Here is a 10,081-nt window from a genome sequence, read left to right as displayed (position 1 = left end):
CTTCTCACCATTAGAATGAATTATAGTTCTCCTCCTCCCCAAAAGATCCATAATTACCAACTTTTTCCTACACAAGCTTCTTGGGAATTACCTAGGAAAATAGAAAAACTGTCTTTTAAAAATTGCTCTCCTTAGCTTCCCAAGATCCTGACCTAAAAATTCTTTCACATCTATAGCTTGAACACTCCATCAGCTGTGGATTCAAAGAATTCAGTAAATACGTACTTCCAACTCTGTCCCTTAGGAATCACCATCTCTTAAACTGCTACCCTATATTTGAGCTCCTCCATTCCATTACACCTTTTCTGTCTGTCCTCTATTTCTACTTCAGTTCACGACTCTAGTCCCCCAGCTGCTTCAGAGGATTTGAGTGAGAAACCAAGAGTTCAGGAGAGTCATACTAGCTCCCCTAGGCGCTCAGAAAAATGATCAAGTGCAAATTTATTACAAAGCATGCATACACAATGACATTTTTTGACATTATTGATTTTAAAATATAAAAAATTAAAACATACCATACTACCCTGAATTTCTGCTGGATGAGGTAATTTAATGTCCAGCTTCCTCTTCCTCCATACTTTCTTGTAAAAAAAAATACCACTTTTGTGGGTCCTAGAAATTCAGTCTCAATTTATACTGATGGACATTACACACAATGCAAAGAATAGAAGTCAGCAAAAGTTATAAAGTAGTAACATAAAATGGATCATTATTTTTTTTAAAAAAACTAGTTTTGTAAAAGAGAATGGGAATAGCAGATGAAAACTTCTGCAACTGAATTACTGTCTCCTAAAAATTAAGTAGCTATGGGTTCCTATTGTCTCATAAAACTTGGATTAAAGGCTTCTTCATAAAACTGTCTAATTGTTAAGCTTTTCCTTTTCCAAAAGATAAAAACATTTCACAGCTCTAAAACAAAATAGAAAGAAGACACCAGGAAAGCTAAATGATCTTTCTGAACTCTGTTCATTTAACATTTGTTTTTAAGGTTGCAAACCTATGAAAAGTGGAATGAATGGTACTTGTAGCTCAGATTTAACTCAATTTTGAATATTGTCAATCTAGTACAATTTCTCAAATTTAGCTTAAGATATCTGCAAAGCAAACAATGTTTCTAAGACAAGATGAGGTTATAGGCTTCAATCAATAAGAAAAACAAAAAAGCAATTAATTTATTATTTGGAACCCAGTAGGTCATTAGGCATTAATTTAAAAATACTGCAACTTCATGTCTTATAGAAGCTAGAAACATGATTCAAAATGTCACAAAGTTATATTAAATTAAAACCACTTTAGACAATTCAAGGTCTCATTGACAAAGTTCATTAAGGTGACAGTTTTGCTATTTTGTTACTGTTCCCACATGATATCATCTCTTCTCAATTTCATTTGAAGATTATGAACTCGTATTGGATGAAAGCTGCTGTTTTTCTGAAAAAGTTTAGTGTCAGTCAAACATTTTCTGGGGCTATTTTTTATGTTCTTTGATCCTTTAGGGTTGCTGTCTTCTTGCTGAACACCTGAAGCTTCACTCATCTTTGAGTTTTGAACTTTTTGCTGCAGTTTACGGACCTGGAGAGAAAAAAATCTAACATTTTAGTCAAAAATATACTAAAAATATATTCCAAAATAGGTTGAATTGATGGTTTAAAGTTAAAAAGTTAAAATTGAACATTAAAAAGTTCAATTCGGTAAGTTTTTAATTTATTGAACATCTATTACATGCCTAACACTGTGCTTGTCAGGTAGAATTATAATGAAGAAAACAGTTCTTACTTTCAAGGAGCTTACTGCTCCTATTAGTAAAAAAAAGCATATATGTGACAACTAGAGAATACAATGAACCAGGATAACTTTGAATAAGACAAAAAGTGTATATGTAAGAAGGCCAAAGTAAGATAAGGTCAACGTGGGCTGCAGAGACTGGGGGGAAAGGTTCTATGTAAGATAACTGGTAAAAACCAGAGAACAGAGAGCAGAGAGAAGAACCTTTCTGGTAACATTAACAGCAAATCTAATAATTGGTTCTAGGAATGAGTATCAAGTTTTGAAAATTATACATACACACACGTGTGTGTATGTATGTGTATATATATGTGTGTGTGTGTATAAATATGTGTTTTTTTTTTAACTGCCATTCAGGAGTACTTTAAATTCAGGAATACCTTTGTGTACAAATACTTTTGTATATTCCTGAATTTAAAGTACTCCTGAATGGCAGTTTAAAAAAAAGTCAAGGGAATAACTTTATCACCTTGAGTAGTATATGGTAATAGTGGAGGCAGACAGAATTAAACAAAAACAATACGTATCAACCAGCCAAAACCCATTTCTTCAAAGTCTAACCCATTACTTAATCTGTTTCACTTGAGCATAGGTCGAATTTGTAGAGCTGACCCAGACTTTGGGTGAGTACCTAGTTCTCTATTTAGTTAATAATCAATTTTTATTACAGATATTACATTTATCATAATAAAGTGCTTAAAATTTATACTGGTATAGCTATTATGGAATATATATCATGTTTTTCAAAATACAGTATATATATACTAGCTGAGTTTTAAAAATGATCATTCTTCTATTCCTTTCAAGTTTCTCTTATGCAATTTCAAGAAAGTGTACAAGTTGTATAATCTTCACTCCAAAACATACAGAAATTTTTACTTATTATAGCCTTAAAAGCCAGTAAAATAAAAATATTTGTTTTAAAAATTTCACTTCTTTCTTTCTTCCTTTCTTTCCCACAATAAGAATAAAAGTAATAATATTCTGCATCTTTTATTACTTTCCTATAAAAGGCAGGGAGGCTTATTTGTGACATTCATATATCATTAACTTATATGAATGATGATTTTGTCCATAGGCAGATGGCTACATGAGGTGACTTGAGGGTTCCTGGGAAAGGCTCCCTCTGCCTTCTGCTCCAGCAGTGTAATAGTGCTGCAAGTTCAACCTACGGAGTCATTGTCTTGGAATTAAATATTATATTCCATGATTTTTCTTTTAAAATAATAAAACTGTTAGCTATTCTTAGTTATTACATCTTAACAGAAGTATAGAGTTTTCCTCACCATCCCTGTCCTACTCACTATAGCTAGCTGAGTATAGGTCCCCAGGGAATGGAACACAACACAGCCTGTTTTGGGAAAGGGGAAATCATGCTTTAAGGACTGGGGCACTGCTTAGGAGCCAGGTTTATGTCTGGTAGTGAATAAGAGACCTGCTGACATAAGGGGTATCATTAAGGCATTAGAGGAGAGAAGGAAGAGGAAAAAGAATGCTAAAAGGGTAATTGGAGGGCTGCTAAGGCAAGTTTAGTTTACCTCACAATTTCCCCAAAGCAATTTCTGAATACATAACTGAACCTATTTGTTCACTTAAAAAATTTTAACTTGGAGAGTTACGTAGGAGGTCCATGTTATTCCAGTGGGACAGATGGCTCTATTCTGTCATAGGCCTAAGTGACTACCATCCATCTTTTCACTAAATCCCATATACAGACCTCAAATTTGGAAAGTCGTACAGAGATACAAAACTGAATCCACGTTTTATCTTTTTATTAAAATCTCTTACTAAAGCCTTCTTACACTGTCTTGATGCTTCTTCAGTTTGGAGATTTGTTCTCCTTTAATTTCCATTTTCTTGACTAAACACTCTAGTTCACATTCTATGTCGTCACAGACTGAATGGCTTTCAGTTTCCTTCATTTGTTTCAGTAGTTCTTGGTGCTCCCTATGAAAGAATAGCAAATATTAAGCACTACTATAGTTTATTGCATATATGTCTTTGCCATAATTAAGCAATTTTCTGTTCAATCATAAATTTTAGTCAGACTTAAATATTAACCTTTAAAAACAGCCTCTTTCTTTAGGGTTGTTTAATTAAATCGACAGTAACTATAACCAGGCTCCTGTGATTTGAAATTAAATACCTTTACAAATATCTTAAGACTGCTAAGCAACTTTAAAAAATATGTGAATTCCTGATGCTCATAACTCAATGTAGTAAAATGTGTGATGTCTTTAACAGAGGTATTAAAGGGCTTTCTTCCTCATTATTGATATAAGATCTTTGGAAGAATTCCAGCTGTGGAAGTATTTGCCTGAAAAATTTCTGGATTTGGAGTTAGCCTACTGAAATGCTGTTAACAGAAGAAACAGCTGTATCTTCTACAGATGTCTTAGGTCAACTAGCTGGTCAGCCAAATCACATAGTTCTGGAATTTCTATTGAATATATATTTAAGCAAGTGGGCACAATATAATGTATCCCATATGGAAATCTTCCTTACTATAGATGCTTCAAAATTTGTAATGCAGACCAGCCAGAGTCTAAAACAAGGAATTACATTCCTACTTGTCTAATGAAATAATTCATTCAGCTAAAAGATTCTAAAACACAAAAGGAGAGCTTTTCTTATAAACGCTTTTTTGAGTTTTAATCTAAGGTCATCAGATCCTATATGTTAGAATGACAGTAGTAGCTATCAGTCCAGATCCTGGGAATACAGAAATACCTTAGAATGAAAAAGTAGTAGTTATAAAGAACTGAAATTTTAAATAGTAACAAATACAATGAAAAATAGTGACAACAAATCTTTCCAAATGGCTAAGTAAGGCCTTTAAGAATTTATAAGTGGTATTGTTCTTAAGACTAAGAAGAAAAAGTGATATGGTACTTCTCCTGATAAAGAATAAAAATTGCTGGCCAGGCACGGTGGCTCACGCTTGTAATCCCAGCACTTTGGGAGGCTGAGGCAGGAGGACTGCCTGAAACCATGAGTTCAAGACTAGCCTGGGCAACATAGCAAGACACTGTCTCTTAAAAAAAAATAATATAAATACTTACATGCTCATTTGGTCCAGCTCATCTTGCATTGCCATCAAAAGTTCAGATAAATTGTCACAAATGGAAATGGACTTTTCTGAGTCACGAGGAATAGCCTTACACCAGGAAGTTGTTCTAGAAGGCCTGGGGAGACATCTAGTCTCAGCCACGTTAAAAGGTTTCTGAAGGATATGTGGACCACGATGTTGCCTCCTCTGCAAAAGGTTTTGCATACTTGCATTCACAGAACAGTTTGCACTGGTGGACTTATGGGAAAAGAAACAACTGAGAATAATTTTAAATGACTGAAGATATTTTAATAGCACTTACAATGAAACAGGAGTTTTTTTGAACAACTATCTTCATTTTATCCCCTCTCACCTTTTCAGCCACAAAAGGCAGTGCTCCAAACTTTGAACAAATTTGCCAAGGTGGTCCTCTCTTTATACATTTAGTTTTCTAGAGATTGACAAGAAAAAAACATAAATAAGAAATTATTTTAAAAGTTATTTATGATATGAAGAACTCTCAAAACTCAACAGAAAACAATGCAACTGGAAAATGGGCAAAAAGACATGGACAGAAATTTCACTGACAAAGACATATGTATGGCAAACATATGAAAAGATATTCAACATCATTAATTATGGAAATGAAAGTTAAAATTAGTGAAATATCACTGCACATCCATCAGAATGGCCAAAATAAAAAATAGTGACAATACCAAATGTTGGCAAGCATACAGAGAAAATAAAACCACTTACATATTGTTGGTGGGAATACAAAATGGTACAGCCATTTTGGAAGACAGTTTGGCAGTTTCTTATAAAACTAAAAATGTACTTATTACATGACCGAACAATTGCTCTCTTAGGCATTTATCCTAGAAAAATGAAAACTTACGTTCACATAAAAACATGTATACAAATGTTCATAGCAGCTTTATCTGTAATAGCTAAAAAATTGGAAACAATCGAAATATCCTTTTATTTTTTTTGAGACAGGGTCTCATTCTGTCACCCATACTGGAGTGCAATGGTACAATCTTGGCTTACCGCAACCTCTGTCTCCCAGGCTCAAGCGATTATCCTGCCTTAGTCTCCCAAGTAGCTGGGATTACAGGTGTGTGCCACTACTGCCCGGCTAATTTTTGTATTTTTAGTAGAGACGAGGTTTCACCATATTGGCCAGGCTGGTCTTGAACTCCTGACCTCAAATGATGCACTCACCTTGGCCTCCCAAACTGTTGGGATTACAGGCATGAGCCACCATGCCGGACTCCAGATATCCTTTAACAGATGAACAGTTAAATTGTGGTACATCTGTAATGCGGAATATCACGCAGAAATAAAAAGGATGTATTGATACATACAACAACTTGGATGGACCTCAAGGGAAAAAAGCCAATCTCAAAAAGTTACATACTGTATAATTCCATTTATATAATAATATTGAAATAATAAAATATACAGATGGTGAACAGATTAGAGGTTGCCAATGTTCAGGGAAGGGGATGTGTAGCTATAGAGGGATTGCATGAAGGAGTCTTTTAGTGGTGGAAGAGTTCTGTATCTTGATTGTTGTGATAGTGACATGAATCTACGCATATGATTCTCTCATAAAATCTACACATGTGATTTCTCTCTATGTAAAACTCTCCTACTGCTGTAAGTTACCATCTAAAATTACAACTCTAATCATGTCCCTACTTTTCTCAGAAGCCTTCAATAGTTCCTGTTTATAGAATAAAAGTTCAAACTCTTAACATGGCATTCAAGGTCAGCCATTAGCTCACCCCAAGCTGTATTTTCCACTTTAACTTCCACTATGATCTCATCTCACCCCCAATACTGGACTATTACTTATAGGTCCCTGGAAAAACCAACAATTCCCTCAGACTGTAATATATTTTTCCTTATCTCAGTCTGTCAATATTTAATTCTTCAAGGCTTCCTTTAATATTGCTTCTTGCATTACCTTTCACATATTCCTTTGTCTACATAGCACCACAACACTTTGTTTAAACCTCTATTAATCTTCTATTATACTGTTTCATACTTATATATTTATCTGTTTCTCACAAATTCCTGTCTTATTTTTTTTATCACCTAGAGATACCAGTCTATGTACATCAAAATGTAAGAGTTGAATGAACTATGTCCAGGACATGGAGAAACAGTGTGATAGGAAGCAGGTCTCTCATAGAGGCTTCCTGAAATCTAATCCTACTTTCAGCAACTTTAGCACTCCCTCCGTCTTTAAAAAGAGACACCATTATTTGCATACCCTGTGAACTTGGGATTTGAACTAAGTACTTCCATGAAATGATTCTGCTGTTAATACTCTCTTCTCTTCCAGGAGTTACCTTTTCTTTCCTTCATTTCTTTTATCTTCTTTCTGTACCTTCACTATTTTTATAATAAATAGGTAAACTGAAAAAAAGTTCCATTAACTCATCAGAGAAAGGATGCCATAAAACATACATACTGGGCAGTATGTGTTCCACTGGCAAATTACTTACAGTGATTTTTCTATTTGGTTTTGTAGCTGTGAATCTCATTGCACAAACAAGACACAAAACAAATATTTAGGAAAGGAAACAGGCAAAATAAGTCATATTGGGAAAATATTGTTCGTTATTATAGTTTGAAAATTCTTTAAAATGAAAAAATTATGAAAAATACAGCCCAAGTATTGAACATTAATTTTTACTTATGTAATAAAAGAGTAGCCAAAGTTAAGTATAATGTTCTCTCCATTATTTTATCCACAAACTAAGCATATGGCAGTGGCCACAATTCCCAAATAGCATCTCCTGTCTCCCACAGCAAATGACACAGAGCAACACTCACTCTATTCATATCTGAATAAATAGTAATAATGGCCATCAAAACCATAATTCCAGAATCATAAGATTAAAAGGGATTAAAAACTTTTTTCATACCATTATATATAATTAAGAAGGGTTACTTGAATAGAATACATTCAAAACATCAATTTATCTAAACAAAATATTGGTCTATAAAGTACTAACTCTCCAATCCTTACTTTTAGGCAAATTCACAAGAAATAAGCATAGAAATTACATATAACAATAAATTCCCTATATAAATGACTTTACAGACTTAACAGGTCTGTAAGGAAAACCCTTTTTTTAAATTGTGTATATATTACATAAAACTGCTTTCAGGATCTATTATTTTTTCAATATCTACTGTGTTGTTTAGTGCCTCTTTTATAAAGTATCACAAAATATATTTCTCCAGAAGTTTAGAAAAATGTTAATCTTTCTAGAAAAACTGGAGTGCTTCCTGTTATTTCACAAAGATAGTGATACTGTCCATTATATGTTCCTTTTTGGTTTGGTTGTCAAGCAAACTCAGAGCTAAATTTTGTACATGACTGCTGCTACTTTTTAAAATCTGAATATTATGAAATTTTCTGTCCTTATACCCCAAATCATCATCCATTACTTGGCACGCATTATTGCATGTCTTTTATTATATATCTTCAAATCCTTTTGGGAAAGGGGTAGGTATAAGCATTAAGAGGGTGTATAAGTCAGTATTAGCAAATAAAAGTATAGTTTGGGAAAAAGTTTTATATGCACACCTTTGAAGATGTCTTCTTTTCCTTGGAGTGCTTTAGATTTGAAACTGAAGACATTATAATTTTACTGATTTCAAGTCCAGTTTGAAGCTGTAATATTTTTTTAAAAAGTTATAACATTGATTTATAACATTCAAAAACATTGTAATGAGATATCAGGTCTAAGTTTATAAATATAAAAATGCTTTTTCAAGAAGAAAAGAAAATTCAAGATACTGTTTTTATACGTGTGAAGGTCACTAAGTCTATTGGTAATTACAATACTTTTCTGTTTATAAAAGAATAAATTATTTAATATACATATAGAGATCAAACTGAAAACAATCTATCCTAGGAGTTCCTTCAACTGAGAATATGTGTATTTGTCAGAATTTCAAAAGATTAAAAGACCTCTTGGTAATACATCCACATATCATACTGGCTGACTGAGAATTTCATTATTATAATGAAAAGACAATTTAGGAAGCAGAAATTAGAATCTAGAACATAGGTTTCAGTTAATGAAAATAAAAATATAATAAAACATATATGGTTTACTGTGATAGATTATATAGTGCCATATTTACCTCAGAAGCTTTGTCTTGAAACAGCTTACGTTGATGTTCTTCTTCCTTCAGTTTTTCTTCTAAATGTTTAATCTTGTCCTGCAAAAAAGTAAAAACTAAGATTGTTATATAAAAACTAGAGCCAAATATCCTTTGTTTCTTTTCCAAATAGAGTCCTAGGGGGTCCTGATTCTTAAGAGTTTGGCAAATTAAGGCAGAAAATAAGAAAAAGGAATGGCACAAGACGTTAAGATTTTTCCTGGCTTTCTTCCCACTTCTTTCTTTGCTCCTTTACCTTCTATTACACACAAGGAGAAAACAAAGGGAAAGCAAAGAATATACACACACATAGGCTTTATTAATTTCCAGCAACAAAATCATTATGATGAAACTTTTAAGGGTACTAATGGTGTAGAAGGTCAAACAATTATAGTCTTGGGTCTCAATTGTTTCATTCAAAACATAAAAAAAATAAGTTTCTACTATTTGCATATATATGATAAGAGTGTAATTTTGGGAGAAGAGTGAAAATACATAATAGAAATATACAATGTGGTCCTTGTTACTTAAGAGCTTATACAGATTGAGGATCCCTTATCTTAAGTGTTTGGAAGCAGAGATATTTTGGATTTTGGAATATTTTCATTACTAGTTCGGCATCCCTAATCCAAAAATTCTAAATCCTATATGCTCCAGTGAACATTTCCTCTGAACATTATATTACTGTTCGGAAAGTTTTGGACTTTGGAGTACATCGGATTTTGGATTTTTGGATTAGGGACACCCAACCTGTATTGTATGAAAAGGAAAAAAGAGTAGTATTCACAAAACAATAAAACAACAAAGCAAGGAAATAACTTGACAGGGACTATATATATGTAACCTTATATACGTAAGTATTATATCTTATATCTGTGGTGTGGTTCAGAATAGGAGGACAGTGCTATTTCTAAGTGAGAACTTCCTGAGTGTTGGAGAGGTCAAGGAGGACTTCCTAGAGGAAGTACAACTCTAAGAAAACCCTGTAAAATGGAAAGGATTTGGAGGGAAAAAGGATGAAGAGGGGAACTGGTATAGGCTTAAGTTGACTACAAGTGGTGA

At 33.3% G+C, this 10,081-nt stretch overlaps 1 protein-coding gene across 7 annotated transcripts in view; it reads right to left on the bottom strand.

The window, feature by feature from the left end:
* Positions 1-423: 423 nt before the first annotated feature.
* Positions 424-10,081, bottom strand: part of CEP57L1 (centrosomal protein 57 like 1) — a 33,362-nt gene continuing 23,704 nt past the window's right edge. For 3 of the 7 annotated variants that reach the window (XM_031667542.1, XM_009206318.4, XM_031667543.1), the window contains exons 6-11: positions 9,002-9,079; positions 8,439-8,525; positions 5,208-5,285; positions 4,848-5,092; positions 3,588-3,732; positions 424-1,572 (exon numbers count right to left, since the gene is read on the bottom strand). In XM_031667542.1, coding sequence (XP_031523402.1) covers positions 1,351-1,572; positions 3,588-3,732; positions 4,848-5,092; positions 5,208-5,285; positions 8,439-8,525; positions 9,002-9,079 — 855 coding nt within the window. In that variant the 3' untranslated portion in view covers positions 424-1,350. The remainder of the gene's footprint in view (positions 1,573-3,587; positions 3,733-4,847; positions 5,093-5,207; positions 5,286-8,438; positions 8,526-9,001; positions 9,080-10,081) is intronic. The other 4 variants (XM_021938024.2, XM_021938027.2, XM_021938025.2 and 1 more) reach the window with 4 other exon arrangements.

Source organism: Papio anubis, chromosome 6, assembly GCF_008728515.1.
Source record: "Papio anubis isolate 15944 chromosome 6, Panubis1.0, whole genome shotgun sequence".
NCBI lineage: Eukaryota > Metazoa > Chordata > Mammalia > Primates > Cercopithecidae > Papio > Papio anubis.
The sequence above is the reverse complement of the archived record's forward strand: the minus strand, read 5'-3'. Positions and strand labels throughout refer to the sequence as shown.